Source organism: Lynx rufus, unplaced genomic scaffold (genome assembly GCF_022079265.1).
Source record: "Lynx rufus isolate CCGP_SWC_20201006 ecotype Redwood Valley unplaced genomic scaffold, mLynRuf1.p SCAF_1, whole genome shotgun sequence".
Taxonomy (NCBI): domain Eukaryota; kingdom Metazoa; phylum Chordata; class Mammalia; order Carnivora; family Felidae; genus Lynx; species Lynx rufus.
Window position 1 is genome coordinate 5194343 of NW_025814823.1, and position 21928 is coordinate 5216270.

At 45.3% G+C, this 21928-nt stretch overlaps 1 protein-coding gene across 1 annotated transcript in view; it reads left to right on the forward strand.

The window, feature by feature from the left end:
• Window positions 1–2064: 2064 nt before the first annotated feature.
• LOC124508018 (phospholipid-transporting ATPase IB) overlaps window positions 2065–21928 on the forward strand; it is a 507885-nt gene continuing 488021 nt past the window's right edge. Inside the window, exon 1 of the mRNA XM_047074445.1 lies at window positions 2065–2201. Within this exon, the coding sequence (XP_046930401.1) occupies window positions 2101–2201 (101 nt within the window). The 5' untranslated portion in view covers window positions 2065–2100. The remainder of the gene's footprint in view (window positions 2202–21928) is intronic.

Here is a 21928-nt window from a genome sequence, read left to right on the forward strand (position 1 = left end):
AACAGAGTAAAAGACGTTGGAATCTGTGGGGGTGGGGCCCAGGGCCTATATAATTGTGGGAGCTCCCTTGGTGATGATAATGTGCACCAGGGTCAAGAGCCACTGAGTGAATACAGTCTAAGCAATGGACTGTTCTGACCCATACAAGCATATGGCGTTTGAGCCCTCTGTGCGAATCATTGCATCTCTGCCTGGAGAATTCAAAGCGACCCTTTAGAAGACTTGAGTGAAAATGACTTATTCGACTAGCAAACATGAGTGCCCGTTATGTGCCAGGTACTGTTCTAGGTGCGGAGATCACTGTACTGAACAAAACATGTCCCTGTTGTCCTGGAGCTTCTGCTCTTGGCCGTGGGAAGACGGACCATAAAGAAATACCAGGTAATGATGATCGAGGCTGGAGGTGACTAGGGCAGGGTAAATGGGCAGAGAAAAAAAAGCGGTATCTTTATGAAGGGAATGTTTTTGAAACTAGCCTATCTGCCTTAATTCAGCAAGTGCTTTAAAACCCAGCGTTCTCTGACTGAAGTGTGGGAGCCCCGGCCGGCCGGGCTCTCAGGCCAGTTGGTCTTGAAGTGGGAACTTTTGCTCTCTGCTGCCCCTTGTCAATAAGCGGAGGGCAGAGCAGTCCCCTGTGAGGCCAGAGGAACCCTGGAGAGTGGAGGCTGGAGTCAGGGAGCGAGCATCTGAGGAGATGGGGGTCCCCAAATGGGGGGCAGCTAATGCGCTGTGACCGGGGACCTAGCTGTGAATACTCCTCGGGATAATACGCCCGCTCTCAACCGATTTTGTTTTGGTTGTTCCCCTCACGTGATCACGATGAATAGGATTATAATCACTTTCCACAGATGTCAACACTTTCTCGTTCAAGATTTCTCTCTGTCAATGAATGTTCGTTGCAGCTGTGAAGTAGGTGTTTGCTGCAATGAGATGTCAGTTTCTTAAACAGTATACATCATTCATTTCTTTGATAGGTGGAAAGCATGGCAGATAGTAGCGCGAAGATGTAGGTATGGAAAAGGAGAGGAGGCCTCCTCTGCAGGGCATTTATTTTTCTGTGATCCTTTACTTCGTGCATCCCTCCCTGAGGGTCAGTTCTTGAGGTGGGTTGCCCCTGGTGATAAGGGATACGCTTGGCGGTTGGCGATGGGGGGTGTGTTCAGGTGTAGCCGGTCCAGTAATGGGCGTGTCATTATTCTCCATGCTGACACCTGCATACGTGGAGGTTATGGCGTGGGGGCGGTGGGGGGGGTCGGTTGGCCCACAGAGGGGCTTGACTGTAGGACTGAAGTCAACTCTTAAGCGGATACACTTGCGTGTGCCTTAACCACAGGAACCCAACGGGCGCCATGAAATGCAAGATCACGCAGCCCTCCGTGAACCGGGATGGGTAAAGCTACCTCCCTCAGGTTGCCAGGCACACCTAGGGGGAAGGGCAGCCGGTGCGTTCTGGATCTCGGCGGAGCCGAGCCCATCACCCCCGAGGGTTGGGAATTTCCTTTGTAGGGCACGGAGATGTGCTCTCGCCGTCCCTTTCCGCGGCGACCGATGCGGAGCACAGCCCCTTTGCTGGCATCTTTGTCCTAAAGTCAATCAGAGCAGCCGAGAAAACCGAGTTCCGGACAGCGGTCCCTGGGCCCGCAGGGGGAGCTCACCGGTGGGGTGGGGGGGGAGGCCCTGGCCCCGCTGTCCCCGGGGCTCCTCCCCGCCCCTGCAACGGGCAGCGGTGCCCCTGCCAGCCAGGCCTCCGGCCGCAGCGGGGCGGGAGGGGGCGGGGCGGAGTCGGCCGCGGGAGAGGCTCCCTCCTCGGCGCCCGGGGGCCCGGGGAGGGGGCGGGGCGCGGGAGGGGGCGGGGCGGAGCCGGGAGCAGCTGCGGCGGCAGGTCTCCAGGGGGAGCCAAGGTACATAGGCGGGCCCGGCAGCGCCCAGAGAGAGAGAGAGAGAGAGCATCCTTCCCAGCCGGTCCCCGCCCGCCAGCCCGCAGCCCGTGCTCGCCGCCTCTTGCCTGGCGTGACTTCTTTGTGTTTTGTTTTCTGCCCGCTCCCCGTCTCTGCAGGACCTGTTCGTCCTTCTTCGGGCTACAAGAAGGCGGAGGATGAGATGTCCCGGGCCACGTCTGTTGGAGACCAGCTGGATGCACCAGCCCGCACCATTTACCTCAACCAGCCGCATCTCAACAAATTCCGTGACAACCAGATCAGGTAGGGGGAGGCGGCCGAGAGACACAAGGACAGTTGGTTCACGGCTGGGATGGGGTTCATCTTGCTCTTGGCGGCTTTTGCACACAGCTAGCCAGCGGTCCCCACCCTCCGCCCCCATCTCTTCCTCCAGCCCCTTCCACTCCCCTCCCCCGTCCCCCTGGAGCCGGACAGTCTCTACCTGCTTCCAATGGGGTCATGTGAAGACAGCCTTTACCTTTCTCTTCCTGGGCTCTGTTCTGTGCTCAGGCTCTCTGGGAGCCCCGAGGAAGTTTTTATTATTGTGGCCCTGACAAAAGTGAGGTCTCTTCTCTTTTCATCCCTGGGTTCCCTTCCAAGAATTCCTCCTGGTCCTGTTTCGAGCTAAATGAGAGCTCTTCTTACCGATTTGCAGACCATAATGTAGGGAAGTGCTTTCTAAAGGACTCCCACAGGACACAAGGACTCGCACTCAGCCCTAAGTGGTCCCCAACATTGGTTATGAGGTACTTATATGCTGGGAAACTTTGTGCGGAGTTAGCTTTCATCCCTCTTTCTGCTAACATTTAAGTGTCTGCTTTTTGCTGGCTACCGTCTCGGACGCTTTAGCTGGACTTGGTTAAGGAATCCTCAGAACCTCTTAAAAAAACGTTACCTTCAGACTAAGAAACGGAGATGTTAAATAATGTCCCTGTGCTCATATGGCGTCTAACTAGCACAGCTGCAAATAGCACCCACCTTCTCAATGAAAGCTGAAGTTCTTTCAGCTGTGCGAAGCTAGAGCTTTTAGGCATGGGTGTTAGCAGGTGTTTTACATTTCATTAAACTTTCAGACGTAGACAACTTTATACGAGTGACTTCAGAGGATGTGGTTCTGTGAATGGCTCAGAACACCATGCACAGGTATAGAGAAGTTAAGTGATCAGGTTACACATAGATTATTGACAAGCTTGAATTGCAACCCAGTGTTTCTCGAAAGCTCTGGTGAAACTTCGTTGCGTGCTTAAATACTCGGCAGCAGCACCAGCCCTTAACGCAGGCTGCTTAGCCGGACATCCCTATTGAGAAAGGTTTGGCCGTTGGCCATGACTGTAGCTTGATAGAGTTTGTGGTAGAATAATGGCGCATGTTATATGGAGGTGACCCCTCCATTGATTAAGGGACTGTTAGGTTGTTTGGGGCTAGATTATTAGCGTTAGCTTATTAGTGTTAGGCTTTATTTTGGGTTTACAAAACAGATGAACATAGGGGAAGGGAAGGAAAAATAGGATAAAAAGACAGAGGCAGGGGCACCTGGGTGGCTCAGTCGGTTGAGCGTCCGACTTTGGCTCAGGTCATGATCTCATGGTTCACGGGTTTGAGCTCCGCATTGGGCCCTGTGTTGACAGCTCGGAGCCTGGAGCCTGCTTCGGATTCTGTGTCTCCCTCTCTCTCTGCCCCTCCCCTGCTCGCACTCTGTCCCTCTCAAAAATAAGTAGACCTTAAAAAAAAATTAAAAAAAGAGGAGGCAAACCATAAGAGACTCTTAAATACAGAGGACACGTTGAGGGTTGCTGGGGGGTGTGTTGGGTGGGGGGGGATGGGCTAAATGGGTGATGGGCATTAAGGAGGGCACTTTATTGGGGTGAGCACTGGGTATTAAGTGTCAGTGGTGAATCACTAAATTCTCCTGAAATCATTATTACACTATATGTTAACTAACTTGGATTTAAATAAAAATTTTAAAAAATTGGAACAAAAAATGACCATTGAGACATACTCTTCACTTAAAAACGTAGCCTAGAGGAATAGCTGAGGTCCCGATAAGAATGAGCAGGCTCGGTTTAAAATGCAGAGTGTCCGCCACACTGAGTTTCTGCGTCCCAAACTCACACGCTCTAATCAAAAAGACGACAAGCGTTGGGTGTTGGTAAGGACGTGGCGAAATTGGAGCCGTCCCTACATTGATGATGGGCATGAACGGTGGTACAGCTGCTTTGGAAAGCAGTTTGGCAATTCCTCAAAGGGTTAATGCAAAATTACCATGTGACCCACCAATCCTCCTAGGTATGTCTACCCAAGGGCAATGAAAAACTGTGCACACAAAAACATGTGCACAAATGATCATAGCAGCGTGATCCTAACAGCTCCAAAGTGCAACAACCCAAATGTCGGTCAACTGGTGAATGAATAAACAAGTATCCGTAGAATGGAATACTATTGGCTGGGGAAAGGAATGAACTACATTACTTGCTACGATATGGGGTGAGACCTAAATATGATGTTAAATGAAAGAAGCCTGTCCCAGAAGTCCTCATTCCACTTACAGGAGATGTCTAGAGGGGCAAATCTATTGAGACCTGGATTAGTGATCCCTAGGACGAGGGAAGAGGTTGAGAAACGGGAGTGACTGCTAATGTACGTGGGGTTTCGTTTGGGGGTGATTACACAACTCTGAGAATATACTTGAAGCCGTTTGGAATCCTGCATTGCCAATATAGATGCATTTCTTCATACCTTATATATGTTTCCATTCAATTACTTTTAAAAAGATGGAAAGATTACTTAAATATGTTCTATTTTTTTTTCTTCTTTGCTTGATTTCGAGGCTCAAGAGATCTATATTTCACTATGCTACACACTTTAAGCAGTGAATGTGTTCGGCCCAAAGATATATACTATATAAGGATGTCTAATTGAAGAATTTTCTTCTTAAACCTTAGGATGTTTTCAAGTAGTATTTTTGCTTAGTTTTTCTTGATTTCTTGAGCTCTGGTATCCATTTAAGCATGCTTAAAGTTGGGAAACTAAGGGTCTTGATATTTGTTTAAACTTCCTATTATATGGAAGAGGATTTAAAAAAATTTTTTTTACATTTATTTATTTTTGAGAGACAGCACAAGTGGGGGAGGGGCAGAGAGAGGAGGAGACACAGAATCCGAAGCAGGCTCCAGGCTTCGAGCTGTCCGCACAGAGCCCGATGCAGGGCTCAAACTCACAAGCCGTGAGATCATGACCTGAGCGGAAGTCGGACGCTTAACCGACTGAGCCACCCAAGCGCCCCTGGAAGATGAAGATTTTTAAGAGCTTTGGTAATGTGGATTCACTACTTGTTCCGTAATCAAGATGCAAAGCTATCTTTTGAGGCTGATCTTACCAGATTTTTCAAGTGGCTACCCGTTGTGCAGTTTCATTTGTACTTTTGGGGGTAGAAGGAGCTGTAAGTATGCGAATATACACTGGGGTTGGTTAGGAATAAAATAGGTACCAACTCTTCTATTTAAAGTCTTGTATAAGAATATCATTGCATTGGTTGAGATAAATCCCATCGAATATTAAAAATCATACAGTTTGAGTTCATGGCTTCCATTGGGAACGCACATTTCAGAAAACACTGAATAGGGTCTAAGAAATTAAAATGTGGCCCTTGCTGTTCTGTAAAATGGCTTTTGAGTATTTGTTTCGCCTCAAGTCTATATTTAGGGGAATCAGTAATGGTAATGTGACTTCTAGTTCATTGAGGGACTGGCTATAAAACTTCTTGCCATTAAAGCTTAAGGATTTTACAAAATGTTGAGCCACATTATTTTAGCACTTTAATGTTGCTGGAGTCGTCTTACAAAAATCCTTAATTCTTTAAATAAGGCTTTTTATCTTGGCCATGAAAGTTTGCTAAAAGTCGATAAAACTGTTCAAAGGAATATTTTCATAAAAGGGGGTTAAAAAAGGATTTTTTTCTTAATCTTTCTTGAGAAAGGGTTTTAACTTTTTTGGGGGGTGAGGGGGCAGGGGCGTGGAGTATTCATTACTGATTACTTGCTTCCAAATCAGTGTTTGTAAAAGAGCCCAGGTAGGACAGGGGAGACTCCTGCTAGCCCGTGAGTCCAGGGTACTGATCTTTGTGGCTGTTACATAGACCTCAGGAGGCTGGTGTTCCCACTGACCTTCTCCACCGCACGCCCTTTATGACTCAGAGTGGAGAACCGATCATGGAGTGAACTGATCACGACAGTGGCTCTGTGACTGTCTTTATGGCCACCTGGCATTTTGATTTCAGAAAAGAGTTCCGAGTTTGCTAAAGAGGGATGTGGCTGTTGGGCATTGGGGAAGGTTGGTGAGGGGCTGCATGGTACAATTCAGGACAGACCTTGAAAGTCTAGAGTTAATGTTTCAACTAGTATATCCAAGAAAGAGACTGGGCCTGCTGAACACACAGGTAAGGTCACTGCTGGAGTTGACTGTGGCCCTGGCACCCCTGGGGGATATGCCAGACACGGTAACTCCAAATTCCAAGCAGTTCCTTGAAGTTCTGGGAGGATCTGCACCATATCGGTAGATGGCTCTCTAAACCTTATTATTGTTCTCCATAGTGAAAATAATGCCAGTGATTGATTTGAAGCTATGGTAGCTTGAAGTTTCCATTGTTGAAGCCGGTGAATTTGGATTCTTACAATTATGAGGAAATAGGACATGGTCTTTTTCTCCTAAGCATTGCTTTTCCTAGGGCCTTAGTTATGAAGACAGTACCGCTTCACCTTCTAGAAATGAGTAGTAGTTAATGGAATATTGCAAGGTTCACACACACATATGTAGGATTGTATATATATATATATATATATATCCACCTAACAAGATCCCTTTTTTTCTGGTGTACAATCTCCTTTTAAATATTTTAATTTTTTTTTATGTTAGGGAGAATGTGAGCAGGGGTGGAGGGGGGAGAGAGAATGAATCCCAAGCAGGCTTCACGCTCAGCATGTAGCCCCACTTAGGGCTTGATCCCACAACACCTGGGATCATGACTTGAGCTGAAATCAAGAGTCAGATGCTTAACCGACTGAGCCACCCAGGCACCCGCCTCATTTTAAATATTTTAATAGCTTTATTGGGATATATTTTACATCCCATATAATTTGTCTACCTAAAGTATATTTCAGTGGTTTTTAGTATATTTAGAGTTGTACCACCATCACCACATCCATTACGGTTTCCTCCCCCGGGCCTGAACAACCACTCATTTCCCCTCTCTGTAGATTTTCTTCTTCTGGACATTTCATATGAATGATATCATTGCCTCTTAGGTGTTTTAACTGAAATATTAAATGCTTATAGAGAGTTTGCTACTTAGAACAACCTGGTGGTGAAGCTTTAATTTTGTAAGTCTGAGCTCTCAAATGTTGAAAGTTAAACATTTATTTCCAGAAAATACCCTGAAATTTGCTGATCGTTTGGATCTCTTTGCTGAGCAAATGGACGCAATCAAGTTCAGGTGTATGCCGTCTTTTCGTGGGATTATCAGCACGCCATTTGTACTAGTTTCAAGGCTAAGAGGGAGTTTGAAATGAGGTCTTCAAAGCAAGTTAGGAATGTTTACAGATATTGTGTTTTGAATGAGTCATTTCAGGTGGGAGTTCCAGCTAACAAAAATCTTCATTAAAGCAATAACTTAGCTCGGTCAAGCTATCGCATTTCTTCTTGGTTTGTCTTAAAGGAAAACTGCTTAATATTGCTCTTGCCAAGAGAAGTTTAAACTAGAATTTTGCCTTGCTAGAAAAAGGGACACACTTAAGCTGCTTAAAACGTAACAGAAACAGGAGTACCTGGGTGGCTCAGTCGGTTGAGCATCCGACTTCTGCTCAGGTCACGATCCCGCGGTTTGTGAGTTCGAGCCCTGTGACGGGCTCTGTGCCGACAGCTCGGAGCCTGGAACCTGTTTGGGATTCTGTGTCTCCTTCTCTCTCTGCCCCTCCCCCACTTGTGCTCTGTCTCCCTCTGTCTATTGAAAATAAATGTGAAAAAAATTAAAAAGAAAAAAACAAACCAACGTAACAGAAACAATATGACGTTCCTGGTAAGAATCATAACTGCCTTTTACTCATGTAAAGAAGATTGTTTGAAAAACCAAAGTTGACAAATCTGATTTGGGAGCGCTATTGTCAAGTTTGGCCAGGGTAAAATGTATAAAAATCCTCATCGAGAAAATGTGGTAAAAGCACGTGTGTTACCTACCTTGAAACGGCTTCAAGATGTTCTATGTATGCTGCTGTTACTGAGCTATTTGTATATTTTTACTTTGTAGATATTGAAGATGTGCAACATGATTTGACGTACATATACATAGTGAAGTGATTAGTCAAGTTAATATCCTCTCCTCACTCAATCGTTTCTTTTTGGCTTAGAGGTGGATATACTTGGTTAATCTCCAAACCACGCACTGTAGTTTCTGCACGTGAATGTCACAGCGTGTTGAGAGTCCTGAATTTGTACATACCAGCAGCCACGAATGCCGTAGAAGGTTCTTGTAATTAGGACGTTATCAGGTTTTCCACCCTTGGACGAGGCTTTTAAGGCATGGCGCAGATGAAAATATTCGAACTGGGGGACTCTTTTAGCGCTGTCTTTCAGGTAGCTATTGAGAGCATTAGCTTTCTTGAAATGTATTTTTAGAAACAAAAGCATGTCAGCCTCGGGCTAGTTTTGTGATGTTTTGATGTTTCTAAGGAAACAGCAAGTGTCTAGGAGAACAGGCTCACGGTGATCCGTCAAGTGGACCCTTGTATGGGTGGATGAGGAGTATATCTTGAATTCCATCAAAGTCCCATCTGTGCCATTGTCATTGATGAAAATGGGTAAAGCATTTAGTCTGAGAGTTTCAGTCAGTAACCTATTTCCCCTCTTCCCTATTTCCCAATTTTATTAAACCTTCCTGTCTTCTTTGAGCTTGTGTTTCTGATTCTAGCTGATAAAAAGAATTGAGCATCAAGGTTTGTGAAAAACAAGTTAAAACTGAACCAGAATTAGAGGAGACTGAGGACCTAGGACAACTAAATGTGGTACGAGTTCTGAATCAGATCTTGGAACAGAAAAAGTGCATTGGTGGGAAAACCGAACTTTGAATAAACGACGTAGCCAGACTAGTACTGTGCCAATGTTATTTTCATATTTACTGTAGTAATTTCTTTGAGCTAGTTGTCATCCGATATTATTAGTTTTGATCCTTGTGCAATGGTCGTATCAACATCGTGGGGAAATTGGGTGAAGGGTATATGGTAACTCTTTGTGCTAATTTTGCAACCCTTCTGTAAAGACAAACTTCTCTCTCAAAGTATTGGAAAAAACTATGGGGCGCCTGGGTGGCTTGGTCGGTTAAGCGTCCGACTTGGCTCAGGTCATGATCTCACGGTCCGTGAGTTCGAGCCCCGCGTCGGGCTCTGTGCTCACAGCTCAGAGCCTGGAGCCTGTTTCGGATTCTGTGTCTCCCTCTCTCTCTGCCCCTCCCCTGTTCAAGCTCTGTCTCTCTCTCTCAAAAATAAATAAACGTTTAAAAAAAAAACTGGAAAAAACTAGCAGAAGTGTCTGGGAGAGTCGGAACTGAAAACTATACCCCTGTCTTTGTGTTGGTGCTTTGGGAAATGTTGAGTTCCTTTATTGGAGACAGACATGGTTTTGAATGGATGATGGTCAGAAGAGAGAGACCGGACCCATCTCTTGACCTGTTTGTTGTGCTGATCGGATGGGAGAACACTCATTCCCTGGGTGTCAAACAACATTTCCTTAGACGGCGACACGGAGAGTCTGTTGGCATAACAGCTGACCCACTTGTACAGAACTTGAAAAGCCGGTAGCAAAGTGAATGCAGAAAACTCTGTGGTCAGAGTTTAGTCATGTGAGATTTTGTGTAGTTCTCTAGAAAGTAGCCTCTAAGTGTTTATTCCACTTACGGCTGAGTCACTCAATGGACAGCAAAAGCTTACTCAGAAATGCTAATCAGCATCCCTTTGAAGAGGGACAATGCTTACAGAGAACAAAAGGAGAGGTCTGACCATTGTTGGGGTCAGACATGCAGTGATGTTTTACAAAGAAATTTCCTGAAATCCATGACGTTGAGTTTGATCATTTAAATGCTGATCTACCCTTTTCTCTTAAAGCTGGCTCTTCAAAACTTGAATCACCGGTTTTTAGCTACCCTTACTGTTTTATATGACACACAGTTAGGAAAGGATTTGGGGTTAGGTTGGGATGTTGTTGGTCAGTCTGAGGATTATTCTATATGTCTTCCGTATTTGTTACATAGACGGTCACTCGGAAGGCTACTCCCAAAGAGTGTTGGCTGGTTTCTGTTTCAGAACAGCCTGAGACCAGATAATCCGCTTGAGAGTGGGCTTTGTGCTCTCCTAGAAGTCTCAGATTTAGGCCCGTGGTCTCCTGTTTTGATCGCATGTCCCATTGGTAAAACACTACCATGAACGTTTGATATGTATATTTAAGTATCTGTGTATATGTTACTGTCGTTAGTTATTATCTCAAGACGCAACATGTATTTACCAAGGTTCTCAGTTAAGAATTATGGATGTAAATCCATGTTAATAATGATTATTTTGAATATTTTTGGGTGACTTAATCCAATTTGATTAAATCATCCTAATGTTGAACTTAGCAAGATGGATTGAAGGGCTTTTATAAGGAAGAGAAGTGTCAATTCAGTTTTTTTCCTTGTCGTTTGCTTACTTTCTTTAAAAAATTTTTTTAATGTTTATTTACTTTTGAGAGAGAGAGAGAGAGAGAGAGAGAGAGAGAGAGAGAGAGAAAGACAGCACAAGCAGGGGAGGGGCAGAGAGAGAGGGAGACACAGAATCCAAAGCAGGCTCCAGGCTCTGAGGTGTCTACACAGAACCTGACACGGGGCTCGAACTCACAAACAAGGAGATCGTGACCTGAGCTGAAGTCAGATGCTCCGCCAAGTGACCCACCCAGGTGCCCCGCTTACTTTCTTGCTTTCAGTCTGTGGTTTGTTTCATTACGGGATTCTTAAGCCACTTATTCTTCTTGGGAGGTTTAGTTGAGTTGGAATTAGATACATTACTCCATGAATGCCCCTAACTGGACACAGAAGCTGAAATATGTAGTGATAAGCAGAGTGAACAGATGGGAAGGAAGGGGTGCCACTGTCACTCCCTCGTCAGTCCTCTCAGGCCGCCATGAATATACATAGCCGAGGTGGCTTAGCGTTCTCTCACCCTAAGTGTTATTTCTCCTGCATATCAAGAGGCTGGAAGTCCAAGACCATTAATGGCAGCATGGTCAGGTTCTGGTGCAGACCCTCTTCCTGACTTGCAGACAGTGCTGCCTTGTTTTGTCCTCACGTGGTGAAGCAAGAGACCCAACTCTCTGGTGTCCCTTCTTATAAGGGTACCAAGCTGTACGAACCCCACTCTCATGACCTCATCTCGGCTTTATCACCTCACAGAGACCCCTGTCTCCGAGTATCCTCATGCTGGGGGTTAGGGCTTCAACATGCCAATTTTCACGGGACCCAGTCTAGTCCATTGCACCCCCTACCCTCTATCTCCCCCTTTAGGGAGCTTTCCCTCAAACCTCGTTACATAGGACCAGGTGGGGGGCACCGGTGCCAATCCACTCAACAAACGTTATTAAATCAAATGGTTGGGAGTGCATCTACGTAGAAGCTGGTGACCTCTTCCCACCTTCTGCTTTGGAGCCACCAGCTTTGGGCTGTCTTCTCTTCTTTGGAGAAACCTATCTGGTCTGACCCATTCCGGTTTTGACTTCAGACCTCAGCAACCCTGAGACCGATCACATCAATGGGACTTAGCGCCATTTCTAACCCTGCATTTGATCTATGCTAGCAATGCACTTCGGTCCCCTTTTATGAAGTGTGGTGAATTGGGGCCGGGTGGTTGGCCGCACTTCAGAGCGAGGCAGGCAGCCGAATGGGGGAAAGATCAGTGAGCTGGGTTGGAAGAGGAGTTAGAGCTCCGCCCGAAAGATCAGGTGTGGTTTGCGTGGGGAGGCATCCTTGGCATGGGGAACGGCACAGGTGAAGGTACAGAGGAGCAGGAAAGCTGAGCGTGTGTCTTTCCAGCAAGGATGTGGAAGAAATCGGGGATGATGGATGATCTGTGCGTTGGGTGTAACCGGGAGAAGCTTTCAAAGACGCAAGTGACAGCGTTATGTTGTTGGAGAACCTTCCAGCACGCTCTGATGTTTAGAGTGGAGTTTAGCTGTTATAATTTCCTGAGGTGAGGTGTGGGGCTACAGGATCACGGAAGCACAAGTCACCAGGGGTGATCAGAGGGGAGGTTGTGAGTGGGTGGAGGAATAGATAAGCATGGTCCTTAGTTAGGGTCCAATTTTGGGGACAGAGAAGGTAGTGACACTATTTCTTCTATTCCCGAGGATTCTTTTAAACTCTATTGAATGCTGGGTTAGAGCAAGGTCCTTGACCTCAAAATAGCACAAACTTTCTTCTACCTCAGTACTACCCTACCCCCCAGGGGCTCAGAGGTGTAGGGGCGCCTCTGTTGGCTGAGTCGTGAAGGCGTGGAGCTCTTTGTCCCCCTCTTCCAGCAGCTCTACTAGGAAGTCGCTCCAGCTGTTGTCAGCTCTTCCGCTACCTTGAGATACGTTCCGTTCCAAGATATTTGGCTCAGTAAGTGGGAACTATAATAATGTACCTTGTATGTTGGTAGGAATTTGATGGCAGTACGTATGTAATCCAAGGTATGTATTTGGCATAGTGTCCAAAGAGTGGCTGAAAGTCCAGGCTGGTTATTATTCACGTTCTCTTCTGCCAGGTGTATTGCTTACTATCCAATTATTTGAGGCCAAGAACGTTCAGTTGATGAGCTATGGGTGGGGGGTGAGGAAAGGAAAGTGTATTTGAGTACTGCCCTGGGCGAAGGACAGAGAGTACCCGGACAGTAAATATACAGGTTAAAGAATAGCAAGGTGGGGGCACCTGGGTGGCTCAGTCAGTTGAGCATCCACCTTCAGCTCCAGTCTTAATCTCACACTTTGGCTCAGGTCACGATCTCGTGTTCTGTGAGTTCGAGCCCCGCATCAGGCTCCCTGCTGTCAGTGCAGAGCCCGCTCAGGATCCTCTGTCCCCTTCGCTCTCGGCTCCTCTCCCACTCCCACTCTCTCCCTCTCCCACTCCCACTCTCTCCCTCTCAAAAATAAACATAAGAAAAAAAAACAACAAGGTAGATTTTGCATGTTAGGGGCTTTTGTACATTTCTCCTATATTTTTCTGCAACTTCTACAGGCAAGCGTGCTGTCCCGAGAGCGTAAGACCGGGCTGAGACGTGTTCAAGTGTGCGTGTGTGTATCATTGTAGCTTCAAGAAATTGGCGCCTGCGTTTGGCTGTGTTGAGAGAACAGGGTCCCGTGTAAGTTTACGTTAAAGTCACTGTGACCTCCTCCTGCAACCAAATACTAGTGAAGGTTCTTGACTACGGGACGGTGAAAACCTTAAACCTGGTCCAAATGGAGAAGTAGAAATGTTCTGAGTTACGAATGTAGAATCTGTAGCTCTCTCTCCTTCCCTCTTTTGTCCCTCCTTCCTTCCTTTTTCCCTTCCTTGTTCTGGACAGTCAGCTTTTCAGCCATTTGGACTCTGCTTTGACCATCCCTAAGGAATACTGTGCATGATGTTTAATTTGAATACTTAATTGTAGATTGAATTATATAAAGGAGTGTTCTTATCCTATCAAAAATACGACTCCTTTGTTTCTATTCCGGTAAAAGGTGTGGAGGTCTTGAAAGCATTACTGTCTAGCATATGAAATGTGTTACAAAACCCTGACGATTTAAAAATAGAGCTCTTTATTTTCAGACCGTAAGGTTATTTGCTGAGTAGTATCATAATTGCTTCCCCAGTATTCCATCTTTGTTAAAACTGCCTCATATTAATTTTTAATGTTCCCTTTACAAATTAGAGTTCCTCAGTCATCCCAGTGTTGACGTATCAGTAAATTGAATTATTTTATAGAATGACTGTGCCAAGGGCAGACGGAAACATTCACTTCTCTCAGTCTTACTGTTTTGCCTGCTACCTCTTTCTGGTTTTATTGCCACTTGTATTTTTAGAAAGTTTGTTCACTACATAGGCTTAGACATGACAAGAGAAATAATTTTATTATTTTAAAAATCCTATGTTTTGAACGTTTGTCCATTTTTGAGAGACAGAGCATGAGCAGGGGAGGGGCAGAGAGAGAGGGGGACACAGAATCTGAAGCAGGATCCAGGCTCTGAGCTGTCAGCACAGAGCCCGACGCGGGGCTCGAACCCACCAACCATATGAGCCAAAGTCAGGTGCTCAACCGACTGAGCCATCCAGGTGCCTCGAGAAATAATTTTAAATACAGGAGGGAATGAGTGTACGTACCATACCATAGGTATTCTCTATATGGAGGTCTTGATGTGAGTTAACCATCTTTGTAGGCCAAGCATTGTAGATATTACCAAGTTACGGAACTCCAAAGGAAAAAAATAACCTGATGGGAGATCCCTACTGATGCCTTTACCAGTTTTCTTCCACCACTTTGTGTAAATGTATTCACATATGTGTGCACCCTGAAATTCTTAATGCTTATAATTCATTTGTCCTACACATGAACATGTATCTCCGTTGGGAACTCATTAATTCATCGGGTAAACCAGTCTAGTCCATGTTTAGCTGATGGGGGAGTCCTTCCTTTACGTTGAGACTTCTTGTGATTTCCACCTATGAAAAGCAGAACTTGGCCCATAAGCAGCCATAAGTAGTTGTAGTCACTATAACAAAATATGCTAATATCACATCTGAATTAATATTAATGAATTGTCATGCATTTAATGGTGCCCTTAATGTTTAGTATAATAATCATAGACGTCTGTAGAGATACGGTTTTTGGTACGGTATGAGTTTTGAGAAAATGTTGACACGGCGAGGGGTGGTCAGTCAGTAACCAACAATACTTTCATGTATTTCTCTTGCAATTTGTCAGGATCAAGCTATTTCTAGTTTTGGGGTCCATTTGGTAGTATCTTTGGATGGTACATGGGCACACCACACTGTTTAAAAAAAATAATTTATCATATGTCCTACACTTACTTGGACAAGCTATTTAAAAAAAATTTTTTTTTTAATGTTTATTTTTTTTGACAAAGACAGAGCATGAGCAGGGGAGGGTCAGAGACAGAGGGAGACACAGAATCTGAAACAGGTTCCAGGCTCTGAGCTGTCCGCACAGAGCCCGACGCGGGGCTCGAACCCACAGACCGCGAGATCATGACCTGAGCCGAAGTCAGACGTTCAACCGACTGAGCCACCCAGGCGCCCCAGGACAAGTTATTTTTAATACAATGGTGGCATTTGCTAGAGAGTAAAATAAGTGTCTTCTAGAAATAAACTCATGATATTTAAGAATTTTGGAATAGTAGAATAGCTTTATAAGAAACTTAGCAGACTTTGATTTTAAATCCTAATACTTATATAAGTAGTTTGAAAATACCGATCTAACATCCTTCCCAATCAAATGTTTTCTCACATAGCTGTTGAAGATAAATTGATGGTTTTTGAACTACTGTGCTAAGGGACCTGATGAATTTTGATATTTTGAGATACGACCATTAGAAAAAATATAACGGGTGCCTGGCTGGCTTATTTGGTGGACCGTGCAACTCTTGATCTCAGGGTTGTGAGTTTGAGCCCCATGCTGGGGGTAGAGATAACTTGAAAATAAAATCTTTAAAGAAAAGATAGAATTCTGTCTAGCTTTTAAAAGAAACTCCCATGCTGTTTACTTTCTGGAAACTCACTGAATATTTAAAAAATTAGAACAGCATAAAAACAGGGGCGCCTGGGTGGCTTAGTCGGTTGGGCGTCCGACTTCGGCTCAGGTCATGATCTCACGGTTTGTGGGTTCCAGCCCCGTGTCGGGCTCTGTGCTGGGGTTCGGAGCCTGGAGCCTGCTTGGGATCCTGTGTCTCCCTCTCTCTCTGCCCCTCGCCTGCTCACAGTCTGTCTGTCTGTCTCTCTCTCTTTGTCTCTCTCAAAAATAAACATTAAAAAAATTTTTAAAAGAACAGCATAAAAATGGGTCCACATACATCCATGGAACAATGTTTATCAGATAAGAGAGCTGAGGTTGAGTTCAGCAGAAGTGCTGTAGCTATTTAGTAACTTCCAAGATGCAGTCTCTGCTGGGCAAGACTAAAAAGTGAATGGTCTCTAGAATCTCTTTGCCAAGGTTTATGGACCTGAAAACCATCCAGTGCATTTTTGTGAATCCTCGTAGAATGCCATCTGCGCTTGTGTATATTTTGCCCTCCGTTTGTCATTCTCGTCGTGTTTGTATGCTACCTGCCGTGCTGTGCTGGTCTCCTGTGGCACGCATATAAAGGTAACGTGATTGGTGAGACTACAGTCTATGGATCATTTTTTTCCCCCAAACTTTACATCGTATAAGAAAAATCTAGGTTTATTTGGTCTGGGGCAAGGCTGATTTCTGTTTGAAACTAACACTCCAGGGGACTTGGTTGAAGGGGGTCCTCATTTACAGTCCTCCCCATCCTCCAGTGCATATTCCATAGGATTATTGTGAAGGCTAATTAAATGAGTTAATATATATAAAGCACTTTAAATGGCGCCTGGCTGAGTGCTTTACAGATTCTGGTGTTCCTGTTGTTTGCGTTTTAGATTATGTATTTGGCAAAAACTCTCCTACCAAACTTGTTACATAGCGCCTGAGATGAAAACAACCAGGTTTTGAGTTGCATTTAAAAGGATTAAAAGATAATGTGCAAACTGAATAGGATGAGTGTATCTTAAGGGAACAAACACAGACATTCTCTTTGTGCAGCAACCTGATTAAGATCAACTTTAGTGTTTGCCTGAGGTTCTCACGGATAATTTTAAATTATTAAAAATTATGGAAAAATGGTAATGGAAAAAATGAGCAGTGTAAGCTGTGCTTTTTAATTTTAAATTTTGAATTGCCAGAGGGTAAGGTACTTAGGTCAAGTAAACCAGCAAAGGAAAATTGGTATACGAGTCTTGTGCCCACCAGTGACTACCTGAATGACTTGTCACCCATAATTTCTCTGAGCCTGTGTTTCCTCACTTGTCTGGCGGGAAGCATCCTTGCCTTGCAGGCGTGTCATGAAGCTAAACAAGGTTACAAATGTGAAAACATCTAGAATGTAATGCGCCATGGATATGGGTACATCCCATAACCTATCAGATCGGCTTACTCCTCTTTCTCATGGTGGTAAATACAGGTAACCTGAAAGTTACCATTTGAACCGTGTAGGAGTAAACAACTCAGTAGTGTGAGGCACGTTCACATCGTTGTTACTCTTTTCATCTTCCCAAGGGGAGACTTAATGTCCACGGGACAACTCCCCGTTTCCCCCCTCACCCTGGCTCTTGGCGACCACCGTTCTCCTTTCGGTCTCTGCGAACCTATTCTCCGGGTTCCTCGTGGGGTTCTCCTCCACTGTGGGGAGTTCCCGTTCTCTATCAAGTGATCAGTTTCTACTCTTGAATCCTTCTATGATTGATCTCCTGCCTTGAGGTGCACCACGGTAAACGCCATGAAAATAGATACAAAGGTTTAGAGGAAACACACGATTTCTTTTCCTTCCTGCTTCTGAGTGTGGTTGCCTTTATTGTGCCCATCATCCTTCCCCAATGATCCTGGGAACCTTGGGGGATCCTGGGACCAGGATGGAGAAAGAGGGCTGCGGAGGGAATGTGGTGGGATTGGCATGGGCTTTTAAGTCAGATCTGCTTTGGCGAGTAGGGGGTTTCTATGGCACTGTCTCAGGCCCTGATTTCTTCACTTCTACCATGACCGCCTGCCTCAATGCCCATTTCCTTCCCATCTAGGTTGTTGGAGGTCATGGGTCCAGAGGCAGTTAAGGCGCTATACTACATCTGTTTTGTCTTCAGTAAGACACATGAGGCTGGCTGTTCTCATTGTATCCCAGGTTGACTGTCTCCTCTCCCCACGCCCCTTCCCACCCTGCATTCTGGCTGCAGGGAGAACGCCCTGGGCCTCCACTCACGGCGCTTTCCCCGGAGTGCTCTCTTTTCCTACTAACGCTGGTCCACGTAGTGAGCTCTGTCTTTGAAGGCTCGGTTCTCCTATCTCTTAAGAAGCACTTTCATCCTTGTCCTGCGTCCCCACCCTTCGGAGGTTGAGCGACCCCTGCTTGTGCCACAGCTTCGCGTGGACTTTTCTGTTGTGGAGCTTAGCCTGGTGCATCAAATCTATTTTTGTGTCTCTGACTCTCCAGCTCTGCTGTCTCATCCTTGATGGCAAAGTCTGTCTGTTTCATCTTGTGTTCTCCCAGCACCAGACACAGTTCTGGCCAACGGGAAATGGAAAATCTTGGCTGCGTGACTTTGCTCTACAGGTGAAGGTCAGAATTGCACGGAAAATTAGACTTGGCTTAATGTGTTGTTCTAAGATTTCCCTTCACACTTAATTGCTTATTGAACAAAGTAGAACCCCCAAAGCAGTTACTTAAGCCTCAAAAATTGATGTATTGTGTGGTTTTGATGTGCTTTTATATATAAAATACTCTCGCAAAGGGGGCTGCTGAGTTAAATGCTTTTCATGTCAATTCTTCAGATTTAATAGACTGATATCTGCCCTCAAATGCAGGTGCCTTTGGGACTTAATGTGATTGCTGGCATCCTTACTCCTTTATATTAGTTGAAGTTGGAAGTTTCTTCATTCATCAAATTTATTTTTAGTACCTAGTACACACGAGTCCCTGCGCTTGGGGTTGGGGATGCGGTGGTGGGAAAGCGAGGCTGCCGCCTTTGTGAGTCTGATCTTGTTCCATTTGTTTCTCCCCTTGCCCCGTAGTTCTCTTTAGCTCTTCGGTACCTTTGAGAAAGGGGACTTAGAGAACACACGTGTAGCCGCTGCTGTGGGATAAGTTCGTTGCCCCTCTGCTTTTGGGCGCGGGTCCTCGGCCTCTTAAAAGAGGAGCTCCTTCGGGAGAGTGAGAGCGGCCCTCCGGTGTGTTGCCCCGAGGCCGGAGGTGGGAACGGTGCACCTGCCTGAGGTGCAAACAGTGCAACCGCCTGGAGGTCTGCCTGCCTTCCGTTATCACTGTGCACCAGCAGCTGGAAGCGGCAATGGCAGGAAAGATGCTCTCCCTGAACAAGTCTTCCGTCGAGCTGAGTTCTAGACAATGGCTGTGATGATTAAATTTGAAGGGTTTTCTGCATATGTAAAATTACACATCTATATGTTTCAAATAAACGTTATTTTATTTATTCATTCATTCATTTAAGAGAGAGTGAGTGCGTGCGTGCAGGAGGGGACAGAGGGAGAGAGAGAATCCTAAGCGAGCTCCACACCCCATGTAGGGCTCGCTCCTATGACCCTGGGATGGTGACCTGAGCAGAAATCAAGAGTCAGATGCTCAACCAACTGAACCATCCAGGTGCCCCGAGCACATTTTTATTTTAAATAAGTATCGTACTCTCCATGGAAGTCGGCACATACAGGTAACCCTCTGGCCCCCGGTATACAAAGACTAGGTTTCATAATTATCTTACAATTGATTTTTCATAATTCATGGTTTTAAAATCAAAAAGCAAATAAGGAAAAGAAAATGTAACATTAGTGGTATTATTTACTGGTTGTCTAAATGACTTCTTTGGCAGACATTTTGGTTTTGTTAAATTTCACATGCTAGTTTCTTTTTATTTTATTTTATTTTTTATTTAAAAAAAAATTTTTTTTTCAACGTTTATTTATTTTTGGGACAGAGAGAGACAGAGCATGAATGGGGGAGGGGCAGAGAGAGAGAGGGAGACACAGAATCGGAAACAGGCTCCAGGCTCCGAGCCATCAGCCCAGAGCCCGATGCGGGGCTCGAACTCACGGACCGCGAGATCGTGACCTGGCTGAAGTCGGACGCTCAACCGACTGCGCCACCCAGGCGCCCCTTTATTTTATTTTTTAAATGTTTATTTATTTTGGAGAGAGAATGAGCGAGCACGAGCAGGGGCGGGGCAGAGAGAGAGGGAGACACAGAATCTGAAGCAGGCTCCAGGCTCCGAGCTGTCAGCACAGAGCCCGACGCGGGGCTCGAACCCACGAACCTGAGCTGAAACCAAGAGTCGGATGCTCAGCCGACTGAGCCACGCAGGCACCTTTTTGTTTTACTAGTTTCTTGACCATTATTGACATAAATATCATAGCAGCCTATAACCAAAGGATTAAAGTTCAAACTGTTATGGTATAAAAACGATTGAATAAGAATAGTTGTGCTTCTCTCCGCCACAATAAAAATTTACTGACATGATTACATACAATTTAATGAAGATAATGTTCGCTGTCGGGCCTTTTATTCCCGGTCAAGTTTTTGTTGTTATTTCATGATGGTTACTGAAAGTAATTTTGTAAGTTAAGGAGGGGGCTGTTTTAAAAATAACAACAACAAAACCACTCTCCTGGGTGTCAGACACACTGGGTAAGTGGATCACTGCTGGCAGCTGGCGTCATGGCGAGCCAGCCTTGACCTGGCTCTGGACTGTCACTGTGTCCCTGACCGTGAACCTGCAGCTCCTCCCGCCCCTGTGCAGATGGATTTAGATGTAGCACGGTTTCTTCCAGGCCTTTTCAAGGTCTCTTCTAGTTGTGAAATCCTGTGTTTGAGTGGATCCTGAGCTGGAACCTGGCACGGACAGAGCAGTGTTTGGGTTGACCTGTTGGCCAGTGATTGCTGTCATCCTTACTCCTGCTGGTCCCCAGTGCCTGAGGCGGTGGGAGTCAGTTTCTCTGGCCCATTGGTAAAAAAAAGTTCAAGGTAGTCCACGGATGTGGTCATCTCTTCCCTGCTGCTTCAGTCCCTGAGACTAGGAGTGAGGGAGTTATTCTAGATTTCCCTCTGCACTTGGAAGGAAGATGTATTCTCTATAGAATCCAAAGTTCATTTGTTGAGACTTCTTAATTACATTTTTCAAGTCTATATTCTTAGTCTATCCAATTAGTCTGGTAATAGAATTGTTCTCCCGTTACAAAGTTTTTGGTCAATTTGCTTATGACTTTCGTTTTACATGTTTTCATGCTATGGCATTTAATACATGGAATTTGTCCCATTGGTGGTAACATAGCTATAATTAGTATTTTGGCCTATGTTTGTTATTTTGCTCTCAAACTTGACTGCATGTTACTACTACGGCCTTTGCTTGTTTTTTGTTCATGTTTGTATTGTATGATTTTGGTCATAAATTTTTCTGTGTTGAATGACAAAATCCCTCCAGAGATCCTTCTTCTATTCAGTAGGTGCTCTTGACCTATTTTTACAACTTTTTGATCATTTTGTTGGTTATTGTTGTTTGCTTACCTTTTCCTTGACTCTTGGCCTTGGCCAGTGAAATTCATTTTGGGATTACTAAACAAATGGAAGGAACTAGGGGTAGAGCCATCCATTTTGGCCACATTGACCATGTAGGGTCTGTGGGATGGGCAGGCAGGTACGTCCAAAGAGGGCATGTGGTAGGGGTTGGGGTTGGAGGTGGATTTGGTGACCACGGGCACACTGGTGGTAATTTGAACCTTGGAAGTGGAAATGGTTTGGATGTTGAATAAGGCCAAGGGCAGAACCTTAGGGAAGATCCCTGTTCAAGGATCCATCTGTGAAAGAAAAGGAACCATCCGAGGTGGAGGGTGGTGACCAGAAAAGGAGGGCTGCAGAAGCCCGGGATGGCCCTTCAAGGAGAAAAGTAATGGCGTTAGGTGTGGACAAGAATCCCTTTGCTGTGGTAGGTCACTGAGTAGTTTCTGTTAATGAGAGCCTCAGAGACCAGGGAGTGGTAGGTTAAAGTCTAAATGGGAGGTGGGGAGGACGGCAGGGTGGAATTGTCTTCTTGAATGGAGTTGGCAGTGAAGGGAGATGAGGAAAGGCTGAAAGAAGGGGAGAAAGGAAAGGATTTTATTTTAAGAACTGTCTTGGGGCTC